This window comes from Macadamia integrifolia, chromosome 13 (genome assembly GCF_013358625.1).
Source record: "Macadamia integrifolia cultivar HAES 741 chromosome 13, SCU_Mint_v3, whole genome shotgun sequence".
Classification (NCBI taxonomy): domain Eukaryota; kingdom Viridiplantae; phylum Streptophyta; class Magnoliopsida; order Proteales; family Proteaceae; genus Macadamia; species Macadamia integrifolia.
The window spans coordinates 14,889,915-14,907,357 of NC_056569.1; the positions used below are offsets into that span (position 1 = coordinate 14,889,915).

A 17,443-nucleotide genomic window follows, 5' to 3' on the forward strand; every position below is an offset into this window, starting at 1 on the left:
TACCTTCTAGAAAATTATGTGATAGATAATTATAAGGAAACAGTAACTCCCAACTTATTCGATCCCATACAACAAATAAACCCACCCCATTCAATTGTAGAATTTTAGACATCAAGAAAGTTAGAGGTTGAGAGTACTTAAATTTTAAAGTTGGAGATCCCACTCTTGCAAGCCTATGTGGAGGCTATAATGCCATAATCTATAACATGTTCACATTCTTGCTGGGCACTACTATCAGAGGGCAAATATAAATAACCAGATATGGTACGTATAAAAAACTCACTAAGAATTATTCCAACTATTATTTCTTTTCTTTTTTTCTTTCTTGTTTTTTGGGGGGGTTGGGGGTGTTAATTTCCATATGAGTATATAGCCACCATTCAACCAGCATATCTCAGGAGAAAGGTTAAAAAACTTAAAAAAGGAATAGTATGACTACTACAGAAAAAACAATATACTTTATTCATTACACATGGACTATTGCCCATCAGAAACAAAATGGACGGAGAACATATGGTTTTGCTTCTTTATGAAGCATTGGTAAAATAGTCTAAACAATAAGTGGTATCATCACCGAATGCGAAGCAAGCGAGGGAAGAACTTCAAGAAGCTTTATCTGCAAAATAAATGGTACATAGTAAGATGAAAACTGGAGAAAAAAAAAAAGGAAAAGAAAAGTGATTTGTAATATATATTCTGCACCAAGTACAAAATCAAACAACTGGACAAAGACAGCTTACTGAAATTTCACGGGAGCTACTCTTATTATTGCAGAAAACTTTATTATAAAAAAGAATGGCTAGCAACAATGGTATACCCAGTCTAGGATCCATAAAGCCAATAGCAGCCAAAGAATCTATGGCAAGCTCCCCAATGAATTATGCATGATTAAAACAGAATTTATGGAACTGAGTAAAAATGGCATTTCTAAAAGGTCAATAAGAACCAAAACTGTCATGTGGAGAGTGAGAGATGAGTGAAATAGAGAAGGGGAAGATACTGAAGCAGCATAGCATGAGGGAGAAGAGAACAGAACCAAAGAGAATGCCTTCTTTACTCAGTGATTTCTAGGTCGATTTCAGAAATGAGTCGGTGTGGGAATGAAGCCAATGCGCAGGGTCCAGCTGCAAAATAAAATATGAGAAACTTTTCTTCAGAACAACGCAAAGAGAATAAAAGGAACCGCAGATTAGAAGGGTCTTCCCTTTTCCAGAACGTCAGTCCTTCTTGTCAAAATATAGAGACAGGCTCTCCATCTTCTTTTCTTCTTAGATTTCTCCTAGGGCTTTTACTCCTTGCAGCCACTCCACTACTAACATAACTAACCCAAGTACTAACATAAAGACGTATTCAAACCATTAAATAAAATAACCCAATAAAGACCATTTGTTCTGCTTCAGCTGACGCACATTACAACTTGCGGTTCAAAAGGTAACCTGTTACGATAAAGTTCGCATTGAGAGAAGATCAATCCTATCCTCTAAAGAACACCAATGAGGTCATGCTCGTCAACAAAGCCTACCGTACCCTACAAGAAAGGGTACCTAATCCCGTAGATTAGGTCATCAAGGAACTTAATGGTAGCTTCGTCTTTGTTGTCTAAGTTGGCAAGGCCGGCACCTTCTTTGTTGCCCTCACTACGTTCTTCTTCTCGTCTTCAACACTTCATTCACTAACCTCTAATGCGTGGCTGACAAAGACTTTGCTGCTGAGTTTTTGTACAGGATCGAAAGGAGGGGTTAAGATGCAGTGGGGGCATCGCAGTTGATGGTTGAGTGATAATTTCTAAGCATCCATTTGAACGTCATCAACGCAAGCTGATTGGTACGCATGAAAACGTAAGACTAGAGCATTTGATTTTTTATTTATTTTTATTTTTTAATTTTTGGGAGTTGGGTGGGGGTGTTTGAGCTAACGAGTTGTGTTATTCCTTTAATGCATTTCAGGGCTTGGGTTGTAAATACACCCATATTTCTGTAGTAGCATTATTAACTACCGTAGATGGTATTCCCCTTTCTACAAAAAAATAAAAAAGATGGTATCCCCCTCATTCCCTCAATAGCTATACCAAAAGACAACCTGACGAGATGATTCCAAATAATTTCATGTTGCATTCAGAATGGCTTTAGCAATAAAAATCATTAATCAAGGGTAGAAAGTAATAATCAGAACTATATACAGAACAAGTACTGTAGCAGATTTACCGATTGACATTCCAACTATGAAAAAAAAAAAAACTGTTGAAAGGGGGAAAAAAAAGGAAAAAATAAAAAAACAAGTACATAATTACAACAAATTCAGCTGCTGCAACGTTTTGATGGAGTTCAAGATCAATGCTTGCAAAGAGACTAATGTATGGCCTGGGGCGAATCGTCTCCAGTTTTCAGAGAGAAACCTCCCTTTTCATCAACCCAGATAATTGTTTGATGTGAACATCAGCCTCTGCAGACTAGTACTCCAAAGCTGAGGAAGCAGACCCAACCAATAAATCAATATCCGTCCACAAATATCTGCCAAAAAAAAAAGCGCACATTGCAACAAACAAGTAAATACAGTAAACATCAATGGTCAGTTTGCAGATTTAGTTCAAGCGGCAAGATAACCAGGCTGAAATTCTAGCATCTCAGTAGATATTTCCACTCGATTATAGTTTAACTAACCTCTAAATCTAGCAAGGGGTCATAAGTTTTCTTCTCCTTCATGTCAAACACTGTGATTCCTGTGATTTTCTGAACCCCAAGTCCAGTAGCAATCAGGTTCTGCAGAAGCAGAGGGAATGGAAAAGTTCATTAAGAGAAGACACCAAAATGTACAGAAATAAGTAGGACTCAACTGCCAAAATGTGGGGTTTTTTTCTTTTCTTTTTTTTTTTTTTGGGGGGGGGGGGGGTGGTTTTTTTGTGGTGTGGTTCTGGGAAGAATAACACTTTATTGATGAATTGAAAAATAATAATACAAGGCTAAAAGGTTCAAGCATGGAAAAAACAGCTCAAATGTTCAAGTCCCAACCACTGGCTGAAGCTGAACAGTTGAATATCAATGTATTCTTCTCACCAGTTCAAAGTCTGTGGAGCTGAATGCCTCTACCTGTGGCAAAACCTGCAACAGGATCCAGACCTTGGTATCATTGTCTTGAATTCTAAATACTGAAAGTCAATGCAGTCCAAAGTTCTAAATACTGCCTCCAGTCCATGAATTCATCTGGTTAATTATGTGATCCTATATGTAAAACAAAAATGGTAATGCATTTGGAAGGGGAAAAAAATAACACAAATAAAATAGGATTTTACAAAAAAAATAGACCCAAGAGTCACTTCCATATAAATGCCTTACCAATTTCTGGACACCATTAACAATAACAGCTTTCTCTTCATGTGGATCACCATGTGATAACCAAACTTCAAAGGGCCCCCTTTTGCTATCCGTCTGGTTTTTTAGCTTCAAATATACCTGCCAAAAAAAATTTGACTCAGCTTTCAAGTCATCGGGTTATTTCTACAAAAATAACCCTCAAGTTTTGCAATTGAAGTGAAAAGAGGTACATTTGTTTTATAGGATTCAGTGTAGAAATCAAATAATGTCCTACTTGAACAAGGAGTTGAAAACAAGGTTTCAAGGATTGGGATAGGACCAACCGGATTGGATTAGCAGTTGCCATTTCAGCTGATACCGATGATACCAGCTGATATCTGTGGAAATCAGTCAGAGACCGGCCAATCCAGTTCAGGATTGGTGGGGGACGATTCAATCTCTGACCCAGTCTTTAAATCTATGTTTGAAAAGTCAAGCCAATAGCATACATTTGTAACCAAACAACTATAAACACAACTAAACTTAGAAAACATAAATAGACTAAACCATAATACCAAGATGGATTCCATGTCTTAAAAGTCAAAACCACCAACCCACTTCCTGCCCACATCAATGAAAACCAGAACTCAGCGTAGACTAAACCCTAATACCAAGATGGATCCAATGACTTAAAAGTTTAAACCACCAACACACTTCCTGCCCACATCAATGAAAACCAGAATTCAGATGCAAACTATTTAGCATCCATCCCCATATTAGTTTCAAGGCCCTTTAATATTATGTAGGTTGCATGCCTCACATAACTGTCCCTCGTAACCTACTTATAGAACTTGAGCTAAATTTGGTCCATCATTTTAGTTTCAAATTACAGATTCTTGATCAGAAATAAATATTGACATCAACTTGAGCTGTACTCAGAGATTTTCAGCTTCGGCAAAATTCATATTCAGTCAACTTATTTTTACCATATACATGCTCTCTCTCTCTCTCTCTCTCTCTCTCTCTCTCTTTCTTCCTTTTCTCTTTTTTACCCCATGAGAACATAGTCAAGTTTATGGAAAGCGAGCAGCTTAATGTGGAAACTCAACCATCATTAGAAAAGCATTCTCTTTTAAATTACATGAGAGGCACATTCTGATCCCTTTGGCAAAAGGCACAACTGGAAATGATGACATATGTTTGATTATAGACTTTTCTCGAAAACTTTTGTAAGTTGAGTTGTAAATATATACTTCAAGGTGCAGTAAGATAATCACCATAAAGGATCTCTCCAAGACAGTCAAGGATGGAACATCCAGAAGCTGCAATTCAATTTCTTGATGTGCAATGGGCTGCAAAGTAAACAAACTTGATCATATTAGAGGTTGAGATTATGAAGCACCGGGATAGAACTCGTCATAGAAAATATACCCTCATAATGATAAATGCATATCAGACAAGAAAAACAAATCGTGTAGAGGTAGAGTTCCAGCTGTGAGTTTAAACAGCACAAACATATTTAAAACCGAAAGAAAGAAAAAAAAATTATGGGTACAAAAAATAAATAAATTAAAAATGGGGAAGGCAAGAGTAGATATAGTCCAACAATGAAGAACAATGAGGCAACATGCAAACAGCAATAGGAGCAAGTAAACATTCTGTAGAGATGTCTCCCCACCCCTAGCAAGAGATCGCTGCCTAGTAGCATGCTCCCCGAACCAGTGCGGGGGCCAATGAGAGTGCTTGCAGAGGTATCAACATGAATGGCATTTTTTTATTTCACTGGGGGTGGGGCGGTAATTTCGTGCGCTCGCTTCTGGACGTATTTATATACATCCATGGCCGGTAAAAGACTTGACAGCCATGAACATATATTACTTCTTTATTTTTAGGGGAAAATTTCTTCATTTGAGGTTTGGAAATTCGCACTGAGTTTGGATATCTTATGCTCTCATCTGTTAAGATCTGCATTTGACATGTTTGGTTCTCTTTCTAATGGCAGTCTTGTTTTCTGATTCTCAGTTTCCCTAAATAATATAAGGGCTTTATCCATATTGTATCATCTTGTTCTTCCTGCTCTTTTTTTCCTACTTCAATGCATATATGTACAGAATGTTTCATGATACTAGACCAATACCACTATATTCGATTATTTTGCCCGTAAGTATCACATCAGTGTTGTACCAAGTTAGGATACACATGCTATTAATCAGGAACCCAAAAGGTATGAGAAAAGCGAAGGGTACCTTCACCTACCTTGGAAATTAGTACCACTATTTCAGATTAAATTGTTTTTATACTGGAAAAGTGCTCAGTGCAGGTTCAGTAATTTGTCTGCACCCACTGAGGTTTTAAACTACTACCTGGACTGAATCGATTTATAATGGGTGCAATAGCAGAAGGGAATATTTGAGAAGACAAAGAGCTTTTCCTCAAAGCCATGTCAAATACATCAAACTTCGAAAGAAAAAGAAAGCGACATTGCCAGAGAAATGAAACTCACGCTGCCAAGAATCTGTTGTGTCTGCAGGCGACCAGGTTCACCCAGGTTCGTGCGCCATGTTATTTGAAATTTACCAAGGATATTACTTCCATCAACCTTCACTTGTGCAGAGGACAACCTTAACTGATAGAGAAAATTATGAATTCCTCCTCCAGCTCTAATAAGAATTGGTGGCTTAAATATCCCTCTGTCATGCAGCATGAGAAGAAGATAAACATGGGGATAATAGAAGATAGAAAAATAAAATTACACGTACACAACACCTCCCTGATGGCATATGCTTACATTCATACGGGGATAGTTACCCTCTCCTCAATGTAGCAACTTCTGGCCTAGCTTTTTTGATTCTATATTTGGAACTTCAACAGTATGTTATTAAGGGTTGTCTATGTTAAAGTTACTATGGTATGTTGAGTACCACACTCTGCAAGGTATTTATGTGCTAGGGCTTTAATCGATCATCCTTTATTCTTCTCTCTTTCTTGTGTTCCTTGTAGTTACTGGTTTATATTTGTATTGACAGAGGATGAAAAGAGGGGTTTCAATTAGCAATGTATCTAAATGAAAGCACCATCACGGAAAACAGATTAAAGCCAAGTTTCTGCACTTTTCTTGTAATATAAAATTAAATAACAGATCATGTGTACCACCTAGTTTGACAGTTAATCTCTGAACTATGCTCATCAGCTTTCAATATCGTGGCACTCCATTGCTGAGCCGGTTCAAACTCAACTTGGTCCATAAAAAGGTTTGACTTTGTATGATTTTCAATGCAAGCCTCCAAAAAAGTACTTTCCTGAGAGGGAAAAGAGATCCAGCAATTACAATGAAGATGCCCATATAAAGAATCTTAGGAGATAGACACTAAACCATACACAAATGTTAAGCATTAGGCAATGACAATAAAAAGTAACTTATCCAAGTCAAATACAGAAATTTTATAAGTGCCATAAACACTTGAAGACTTTCCAACTCTTAAACTAAACTTGCACATAACAGGGCAGCAGTAAGAGCCAACTCAAACTGTCATGTGCCCAGCTGGATTTCTAAGACTAAAAATTGATAGGATCTGTAATCTTTTTTTTTTTTTTACCTCATTTATTAAAAGAAAAATGATAATAAATGTCTTTTTTTGACCTATATGAGCAGTCATTTCAGATTATCAAAGTCAAGAAATCCCAAGTTTTAGACAGTGTTGCCCCTGTAAATCAACCCTAGGCTGTCTCTGATGAGGTTGACAACCCTGCCAACTGGTTTATGCTACAACTCAATAGCTACCCAAAAAACCAGAATTATAGAAAGTAATCCAAGGGTCTGATCACCCTCAAATCCCAGTTGAAGGAAGGTCTAATAGGGTGGAATCAATCCCCAAAGCAAGATATAAATCTGATGGTTAGATTAGGCTGAACAGTTTATGTTTCAGAAATACCAAGTTAAAACACCAGAAATTTAGGAACTTCAGTAATTTTCAGTCCAGTGGTTATATAATTACTAAACATGGACTTTATGTTCCCTGTAGTATGAGGAACAAACCCTCCAAGAATCAGCCCAATCCAAGGGTTGGATGTCCCCAGCTGAGGACTTCTAGTTGCAGCAGGAAAGCACCCAAACAGGGGTGCCGCCACTTATGGAACCAGAAAATACCTAAGTTCAAAAAGTTCCAGAATTCTTCCCGATAACAGGCTGAGGAATACTTAGTATTGGATTGATGAATCCCACAGAAAACAACAGCGGATTATTAGCTAATGAAACTAACAATAGAAGAGTTCCATTTCAATGGCACTCTAATCAAACAATCTCAGATTTAAAATTTAAACTGTAAGACGATAGAGACTAACCTGCAGTTGATAGATCTTAAACCATAATTGAAATCACAGGTGCAACAATCAAGAACTGAAGAGTTTTAATAAATTGAAAGACTAACAGAATAAGACTGTAAAACTTGAATATTAATGGAGGAGAAAGAATGAAGAAGAAGCAGATATGACTAAGCATCCAACCTAGCCTCAACTGGAGTCCCACCGGCCGTTAAAGGTATTTCACCACAAGCACTGCATCTCACAGCCATCTGAATCTCACAGAATGAAAGTAGCAAAGCCAAGTTCTATTCATGAAATTGCCTAATCCTTACAATTCTTTTATAAAAGCAACGAAGGTTGAATCATATTGGTCTTAGGACAGTTTCCAGCCAATAAGAAGCAACCAAAACAAAAGAAACAGTGTCCTTTGTTGGCACTTTTTAAAGTACCTTTCTTGCTGCTGATCCGCATCAGTTTCACATGCTTCTTTTGTCATTCTCCCGTTAATGTAAGTGTATCGCTTATAGAGGCCATTTTACTTCAGGCGGCTCAGCAAACCTAATAAGCCACCTGATGTAAGGTATGTTCACCCTAGGCAAGCAACCCCAATAGAAATAACACTCACAAGCCACAACCAAATACAGATCTGATCACAGAACAGAGAAAACAGAGCAAAGCAATGACTAAGATAGGGCTGAAATATAACTTAGAGAATAGGGGGGCTTAGAAGCTTCACACCTGATCAGAATAGGGTCTAGAATAGACCTGAATATCCACCAAATAGATCCTCTAACAGGGCTGCAAGAGTGCAGCAACAGCTCAGACCCTGGCTGACCCTTGGGGTGAGCAGATAAGTCAGTTAATGGGCTTATTTTATTGAAAATAAGCCTTGGGTTGGGTTATGTATGTGTTGGGCCTTTGATCCCACGGGTTTTCTTTGTAATGGACCACTTTAATTGGCCTAAAATATAGGTACAAAGTAGGAAAACGATATTTAATCCATTAGTTTAGTTAGAGTCCTGTTTTAAGTCTACTTTATTTGTTATTTCAGTTTCCTAATCAGTTTAGGTTTCCCAGTTAATTAAGGATTGGGTTAGGCATTTCCTTTTTAGTGTTTGAGTCTGTTTTGAGTCTTCCATATAAATTTGTAAGGGCTTACAACATGGTACACGAATTTATAATGAAATTACAGCTTTATGCTCCCAAAATTCTGAGAAGGAATTCTTTAACAGTTGAGATAGATATGGGTGAGAGACCCATGCTGAGATAGCTATCACACCATCCCACCCACATCTATCCCATCGCAATCCTTCTTCTTTTCTTATTTATTCTTTCATCATCTTCTTCATCCAACAATAAGTATTGTTCTTCAAGTTTTCCTTGAATTTCTTCAAGTCTTCTAGAAAGTTGGATGTCACACGTTTTTTCGGTAAGCAATTCAGCCATCCGATCAATCTCACATTTTGACCAGGCATTCAAGAACCCAAATTTGAAGATTGATTCAAATCTGGGCCCTTTCTAATGGCTTGATCTTTAGATATTTGCAAAATACCAATTCTGCCATTCCCTTCTCAAGATCTGGAAAAAGTTATTGTTTTGCTTCCATATGTTGATTCAACTTAATTCTGGAAACAGAGATCGTTTGTGTTTATTACCCAAATTCCTAAACCCTAATTTTGGGCTGGAAATTACTGTTTTGCCCCTCACAGTTATTGTTTTGTTTTTCCTTCATAGTTGCTTTCTTATTTCACTCCTAGTGTTCATTATTTGCATTTGGATCATCCTTTGAGTATAGATCCTTTTCAATTGGCTACTATTTTGATTCTTTCAAATATAGTACTACATAATGGGGGCCCCAACAAAACCCTAAAATGGTTTGAAAAGAAGCCTTCTGGTTGGGGAGTTATAGCCAAAATCGATATGGCTCCAAAACCTTGACAGAGTCAAATCGACTTTGGGATTTCGGGGCTGAGCTTCAATCTGATCTTCAACCTGTCTTATGGTCTTCAAGTATGATCAAAACACCCTCAATTCACTCTCTCACAACAAGAAAATAACGAGGAGAAAATAAGAAGAAGAAGAAGAGATGTATGGACTTGTGATAGATGTGGGTGAGATATGCTACCTCAGTTTGGGCCTCTCACCCACAATTATCTCAGCTGTTGATCATCCTCTCTCAGGAAGTTGGAGCAAGCTTTGGCTGCAATTCAATAGTTCTTCATTAATTTTCATAGTACATTGGTTTTTCTTATATAGACTTAGGCACAGCCATACAATTTGGAAACTAACCAATTAGGAAACTAACATGAAAAAGGAAACTAACCACTACCTTGTGAACTAAGAAAACAAAAAGGACAAATAAAAGGGACCTTCTAGAAGACTACTTGACTTGTTCAACTAAGGTTTGAGTAGTCAAACACAAACACAAAAAAAAAGTATATTGGAGAAATTGCAGGCAACAAAAGAAGCTTCTGGACAGCTAATTCCATAGCTGCTTGAGGGGCTCTTCTAGAAGACCAATTAGGGAACCAAATATGATCTAATCAGGGGATCACTATGCTGGTTCAATGGCTGCAAGGATGGACCAGCATAGGTGCAAAATTGTGGGCCAGCATGCGTGTCTACATCACTACCACTCATTTAAACAGGTCAGAGATATATCTCAAATTATCAGTAGACACAAGGTGAAAATCTCTCACATTTGCAATCAAGCGAAAATTTTCTAACATTAAAATAAGATCAAGATACACCATAGAAACCCAAACAGCAAAGCTGCAGCCTGGTGGTAGTTCATTCATTTGGTCTAAACTCCACCCTTCATTCATGAATTCATGAAACTGAATATCTTTCTCACAACATTAGATCGCTTACTGTCATTCATCCTAGTAGCTGCATGTGGAAACTCTCTCACAAGCACATATAGAAAGTCACAAAAGCATACTTATAGAGATGCATTTTTTAGAGTAGATGCAAACATAAAAGAGGTCACTAAAAGCCCACAGTAATAATCTGTTTGGTGGTTTCATCTGCACCAATTTGCATGCAATAAAAGGAATGTGGGAACTACCAATATTGGCTATGTATAATATCTTTAGTAAATTCCCTAAAAAATCCAGCCAAACAGAAAAATATAACTAAAATAATCCATGGGAACTTACAATCACCAAACCAACAAACCCACCTTGACAGAGCGAACCTGCACAAAGAATCACAAATTAGTAAGTAGGAGAGCTCGAACAAGAATGCTAATTAAGTACCATAAATAAGAATTACAGGACAATCCCAGGCAGCAGTAATTGGTTGGCCATGTTACTTTACATAAACATCCTCTATAATGTAAAGATCAGGACCATTCAAAGGATAGGTCCTATAAAAAAAAGCCTAAGCAAAAATCACCTAAGCTTGTGGTCACAATAGTACATCTTTACTGAATTCATCCATTGTTGTAATAATGAGTTTTATGGGTTTTAGGGAAAGTGTCAGTTACCAAACGGACCACAAGGGGTTAATGGTCTTTATAATTCTCTAGAACCTTCTCTCCATTGTTATAAATAAAGAGGGCTAGTGTCATATTAGACACAAGTCATTACCCCATTCAACATGGGATCAGAGCCTTAGGATCCGAAACCCTAAGAGCTCTCCCTCTTCTCCATCTCTTTGCCTCTTTCTCATTTCTCTCTCTCTCTCTCCCAGTGCCTCCTTCATCTGTGCCTCCCTCTATCTCACTTCATCTGCTTCTCTTTCGTGGTGGGAGCTTCTTAAACCACCAAGAGGGTTTCTAGCCTCCACCCATCCTTCCCCTAGGCTCTCAGCTCTCTTCTACAATGATTCGAGAGACCAAGAACTTTTTTTTCATCACTTTTTCAAGGTTTTCTCCCTGAGAACGTTTTTTCATTGTCAGGATGCTTTTTCCCCACTCGATGCTCCAATCGTCTTGATATTTGTTGTGATTGGTGCCTCTTATCCTTGTGGTGGTATGTACCGACCACTTTTTCGTTTGAGGTCTCTGTTCTAGAGCTATCCCCAAAATCGTTTTCTCAGGGCTTTACCCTTTATCGATTTTTGGGTTTTCTAGCTTTTTTTGGTTATTTTAGTGCTTTCTCTTTCTTCGGCTAGTGTCTCTTCTATTTGCACAATCCCATTGAGTAGCAACTATATCTACCATCTCATCTGCTTTTACTGGCGGAGACACCACAACTCTTCCTACCTTTCCTCCTTATGCTATCACGCTTGATGGCACAACTACCTTATGTGGTCACACTCGGTCTGCATCTCCATCAAGTCCCGTGGCTATTAGGGTACCTCACTGGAACCACGAAGCATCCGACCACCGGTATTGAGATTGACAAGTGGGAGTATGCCAACTCTTTGGTTATGGCCTTCCTTGTCAACTCCATGTTGCCACAACTTTCGCATGGCTATCTCCTCCTTGACTCTGCTGCGAAGATCTGGAAGTCTGTCCAGGATATCTATTCTCAGGCAGGGAATGATGCTCAGGTCTTTAAATTTCGCCAGAAGGTTCGTGATCTGAGGCAGAGAGGGCTCACTCTGTCACAGTACTATATGAGTTGCGGTCACTATAGACTGAGTTGGATTTCTATGAGGAGTATATACTCCTTCCACCGCTGAAGATATCACCAAGTTTCAGAAGCGAAAGGACAAAATCAGGGTCTATGACTTTCTAGCAGGTCTGAATGTGGAGTTTGATCAGTTACGGTCCCAGGTTTTGAGTCGTGACCCCTTTCCTACCTTGGATCAAGCCTATGTTGTGATCCAAATTGAGGACAGTCGACGTACGACTATGCTTCCACAGCAAGCTGCCACTCCTATTCAGAGATCTGCACTTGTTTCTGGCACTCAGTCCCTTAGTACAGCCCCACAGTCTGGTGGCTCATCTACTAGGACTCTAGTGAAGTGCGATTACTGTGGGAAGGAGCATCACACCAAGAAGCACTGCTGGAAGCTTCATGGTCGTCTTGCTGATACATCTGGAAAAGGGCGAGGGAAGGGTCGTGCTGATACTTCTGGGTAGGCCAACCATACTGAGAGCCCTGACTCTGACTTTGCTCTTAGCTCCTCAGTAGCCTCGCTATCATTTAACGAGCTTACTGCCCTTCAGTGCCTCTTGACACGTTCAAACTCTCCTACACCTGCCACTGCAAGCTCTGCTCATTCCACCCCTTCTGGGTCATGTATCTCTTTTTGTGGCCACATTATGTTTGTCCCTTCTACCCCTTCGATTATAGACTTTGGGGCTTCTGATCATATGACAGGCCGCTTGTCTCTTTTTTCACAGTACGCTACTTGTCCTAGTAATGGTAAGGTCAAATTGGCTAATGGGACTTATTCCACTATTATGGGGAAGGGGTCTGTTGGTTATACCCTCTCTTTATCCCTTTCTACTGTATTACATGTTCCTTCTTTTTCCACTAACCTTTTGTTCATTAGTAGTCTTAATTGCAAAGTCACCTATTTCCCGTCTCATTGTATTTTTTAGGATCTGGTGACAAGGGCAACGATTGGCTCTGATAGGGTACATAATGGTCTGTATCTGCTTGATGATGACTTGGCGTTGGTCTCTAGTTAGGCTCTTCTTCACCTCCCATCTCTGAGTTACTGCAGTGGCATCGTCAGTTGGGACGTCCCCCTTTGGGAACTTTAGCTAGAGTTTTTCCTTCCTTTAAAAATTGTAATTCGAGTCAATTTTTTTGTGAGGCATGTGTTGTGGCCAAACAAACTCGAATCACTTATTCTGTTTCTAGAAATAAAAGTGCCACTCCTTTTTCATTGATACATTCTAGGGTCTATCCCGCTATGTGTTTGTCAATGGTTATCGGTGGTTTGTCTCTTTTATTGATTGTGATTCTCGGACTACTTGGGTTTATATGATACAAACCAAGGGCGAGACCTTTTATTGCTTTCAACAATTTCACTGTATAATTCAAATTCAGTTTGGTGCCACCATTAAGTTCCCTCAAAGCGAAAATGGCCAGGAATACTTTGAAGGGTCCTTCCAAACTTACCTTTCTGATCATGGGATGATTCATCAGACTAGTTGTGCGGACACTCCGGCTCAGAATGGGGTTGCTAAGAGGAAGAATCACCACCTTTGTGAGGTAGCATGCTCCCTTATGTTTGAGATGCATGTTCCTCCCCAGTACTGGAGTGATGCAATTCTCACTACTACCTTTCTTATCAACCGAATGCCTTCTCGGGTCCATACCTTCCGCTCCCCTCTCGATCTTCTCTAAGGTTCCACTGCTTTTCCTATTCCTTCTAAGGTATTCGGTAGTGTTTGTTATGCTCATGATCATCATCCTCATAGAAAGTTTGATCCTCGTGGTATCCGATGCATTTTTCTGGGGTATGCTCCTACTCAGAAAGGCTATCGGTGTTTTCATCCTCCTACTCGACTTTAGTTTGTGACTATGGATGTTTTTCACGAATTTACATCATACTACACTGTAACATCCCTTCAGAGGGAGTCTCCTTCCATTGTGGAAGATGTTCCGCCATCTCTTGAAATTGCCATCCCTGCTAGTATCTCGTTTTAGGGGGAGAGTATCACTCCTACTTCTCCTACTACGCCTCGGCCAGAGATACGTGTGTACAGTCGCAGAGAGCAGACTCAAACCACTACACATCCAGCATCTACCCCACCATGTTAGTCGTCTCCTCTTTAGCCTGATCTTGTCCCCTTGGACCCTGGTAATTCTCCTTCTCCTTCTGTTGACCAGTCTCTTGAGTTGCCTATTGCTGTTCGTAAAGGCATTAGCTCTTGTACTTTACATCCTATTGCTAAAACTGTTTCTTATGACTCACTCTCTCCTCCTACTATAGTTTTGTGTCTTCTCTTTCCTCTGTGTCCATTCCTCATACTTGGCAGGAAGCGAGTGCAGACTCACAATGGTAGGCAGCTATTGTTGAAGAGATGCAGGCTCTGAAGAAGAATGATATATGGGATCTGGTGTGTCTTCCCTCACAAAAAAAGACAGTTGGGTGCAAATGAGTCTTCACAGTAAAATAGAAAGTTGATGGTACAATGGATTGGTACAAGGTCAGACTTGTAGCCAAAGGCTTCACAAAGACTTATGGGATTGATTACCAGGAGACTTTTCTCCAGTTGCTAAGATGAACACAATTCGTGTTATCTTGGCTTGTGCCGCCAACTTAGATTGGGATCTCCAGCAGTTAGATGTGAAAAATGCCTTCCTTCATGGGGAACTTGAGGAAGTGTATATGGACATTCCTCCTGGATTCACTTGCTCCAAAACCCAACGGAAGGTATGCAAGCTGAAGCGTGCTTGGTTCGGATGTTTCCATAAGGCTATGGTTGCTATAGGTTACTCTCAAAGCAATGCCGACCACACTTTGTTCATCATATGGTGGAAAGATTGCTATCCTAATAGCCTATGTAGATGATGTTGTTCTTACTGGTGATGATCTGGCAGAAATCTCTCACCTCAAGAGATACTTGAGTGAGGAATTTGAGATCAAAGACCTAGGATAACTAAGTTACTTCCTCGGCATTGAAGTTGCCAGGTCTTCTCAGGGGATTTACTTGTCTCAACGGAAGTATGTGCTTGATCTTCTCTCTGAGACAGGTATGTTGGGGTGTAAGCCACCAGACACTCCTATTGAAGCTAATGGTCACCTTAGTAGCAAGGAAGGTGATCCAGTAGATAAGGGGAGATATTAGAGATTAGTGGGGCGGTAGATCTATCTCTCTCATACACTCCCTGACATAGCATTTGTTGTCAGCCTGGTTAGTCAGTACATACATAATCCCTACTTGACTCACATGAAAGCTGTGATGCGTATTCTCTGGTACTTGAAATCTGCCCTAGGACGTGGCATCCTTTTTTCTCCTCATGATCAATTTAGGGTGGAGGCCTTCACAGATGCGGATTAGCAGGTTCCCCTGATGACCACAGGTCTACTACTGGTTATTGCACCTTTGTTGGTGGTAACCTTGTTACACGGCGTAGCAAGAAGCAAGCCGTGGTTGCCCGTTTAAGTGTTGAAGCAGAGTTTCGTGCTATGGCATATGGCATTTGTGAGCTCCTCTGGCTTCATAGTATTCTCACTGATTTTTCTGTTTTTGCTACCCTTCCTATGAAGCTCTTTTGTGACAGGAAATCTGCCATTAGCATTACTCACAACCCTGTCCAGCATGATCGAACTAAGCATGTGCAGATCGATCGACACTTCATCAAAGAGAAACTGGATATAGGCCTTATCACTGTGCCTTTTGTTCCCAGTAATGAACAACTGGCTGATGTATTTACTAAAGGTCATAGTAGTAAGATGTTTCATCCTATTATCTGCAAGTTAGACATATTTGATATCTATGCACCAACTTGAGGGGGAGTGTTGTAATAATGGGTTTTATGGGTTTTAGGGAAAATGTCAGTTACTAAACGGACCCTAAGGGGTTTAATAGTCTTTGTAATTCTCTAGAACCTTTCTCTCCATTGTTATAAATAAAGAGGGCTGGTATCATATTGGACACAAATCATTACCCCATTCAGCATCCATCAATCTGAACAGGGGAAGAAAAAAAACAAAAAATAAGCACAGTTCCAAAACAAAACTAATCAAAAGATCATTAGATGGCGAATCTAATCCTCTGAACATGAAATACTTGGCAAATCATAAGTGTCCTGGTCATGTAGACCACCACTATGGTTCTATGACACAAGCTGTCCTTGGGACCATATTATTGAAATTTGTAATTTGTAAGATATCACACAGTTGTTACCTTCGTTTTGACTGAAAGTGGATTTGCAACAATAAACTTGAAAAATTGCGGAAGATATTTCCGCTCACTATCACCATCACTGTACAAAGCAGTGCAGACGAGCCTGAAAATTGAGTAGACAAGAAACACAATCTACATTTTAACACACAATATTTGATTGAGAAAGTGGAGAAATGTAATAAAAGAAAACGAAAATGTCATAGAAACCCAGAGGTGACTTACGTGTGTGCCCCAAGTTCCTTCACATCATGTTCTACTATGAAATCATATCTCCCCCCTGTACGTATTGATTCAACAGGTGATTTTGTAGTGTCTAAAAGCAGTAACCGCTGCCGCTCTGTTTGAATTTCTGCCTGCATTCAGTTACTGAGTTTTAATGTCTGGGATCATAGTTTAGGGAATGAGAAGTTATGTTGCAACCAATTAAATGACACATAAAAGGACCTAATATAGTATAGGAACAATCTCTAAACATTAGTTTAAATGAAGGTGTATTAGTTTATGAGATCGGAAGAGCACCTTTTACCACTGGGCAAATAAATAATGCAAAATAAAATGTATTGCATAAACTAGTGAAATAAAACAACCAGCAAATGAACATAGCATTTTCAGGAGCCATTGCATGAATGGACACTTCTGATTGTTCCAGATCCAGGGATTTAAAGGCCGGGATCAGAGACAGGATTGACTGCCACCTATATCCTAGTCCAGATTGGCTGCCCAGTCCAATCCCTGACCAGTTTCCACAGGTATCGGCCAGTAATGGTCAGTATCGCCTGGAACAGGAAATCTTGCCAATCTGATCCCGATCCTTGAAACCCTTTCTATTCTCCAAATCAAAATCGTTACTGGATTGTTTGCCGAAGGAAAATTCAGTGAGATACTCCATGCTTGACCATTCTTTGATGTTTTTTTAATCCTTTTTTCTGGTTCAACATCATGTAAAAAGATGATATACCTATGAACCAACTAGGCTAGGGGCTAGGCTACAAATAAAACTAACTGCTCCTAATAATTTATCCTTGACCTTCTGTGAGTAGAAAATTGAAATTTCCACTGAATTGACAGCTCCCCCTAAGTCCCCTTCCAC

The 17,443-nt window shown here is 39.4% G+C and overlaps 1 protein-coding gene and 1 long non-coding RNA gene across 4 annotated transcripts in view; both read right to left on the minus strand.

Annotated features, from left to right (window-relative positions):
* Window positions 1-394: 394 nt before the first annotated feature.
* LOC122059773 lies at window positions 395-1,703 on the minus strand. 2 transcript variants are annotated; one of them, XR_006134127.1, is made up of 2 exons: window positions 818-1,703; window positions 395-616 (listed from the first exon to the last, which is right to left on the minus strand). It is a non-coding gene; the product is annotated as an uncharacterized LOC122059773 (long non-coding RNA). The 2 variants fall into 2 exon arrangements; XR_006134128.1 differs by having other exon boundaries at window positions 741-1,426.
* A 385-nt stretch (window positions 1,704-2,088) lies between these two features.
* LOC122059772 (trafficking protein particle complex subunit 13) overlaps window positions 2,089-17,443 on the minus strand; it is a 23,332-nt gene continuing 7,977 nt past the window's right edge. The window contains exons 3-12 of one of the 2 annotated variants that reach the window (XM_042622807.1): window positions 16,576-16,706; window positions 16,354-16,456; window positions 10,774-10,788; window positions 6,444-6,589; window positions 5,794-5,980; window positions 4,568-4,642; window positions 3,333-3,449; window positions 3,054-3,098; window positions 2,661-2,759; window positions 2,089-2,463 (exon numbers count right to left, since the gene is read on the minus strand). In XM_042622807.1, the coding sequence (XP_042478741.1) occupies window positions 2,407-2,463; window positions 2,661-2,759; window positions 3,054-3,098; window positions 3,333-3,449; window positions 4,568-4,642; window positions 5,794-5,980; window positions 6,444-6,589; window positions 10,774-10,788; window positions 16,354-16,456; window positions 16,576-16,706 (975 nt within the window). In that variant the 3' untranslated portion in view covers window positions 2,089-2,406. Of the gene's footprint in view, window positions 2,511-2,660; window positions 2,760-3,053; window positions 3,099-3,332; window positions 3,450-4,567; window positions 4,643-5,793; window positions 5,981-6,443; window positions 6,590-10,773; window positions 10,789-16,353; window positions 16,457-16,575; window positions 16,707-17,443 lie in introns of both variants that reach the window. The other variant, XM_042622808.1, reaches the window with a different exon arrangement.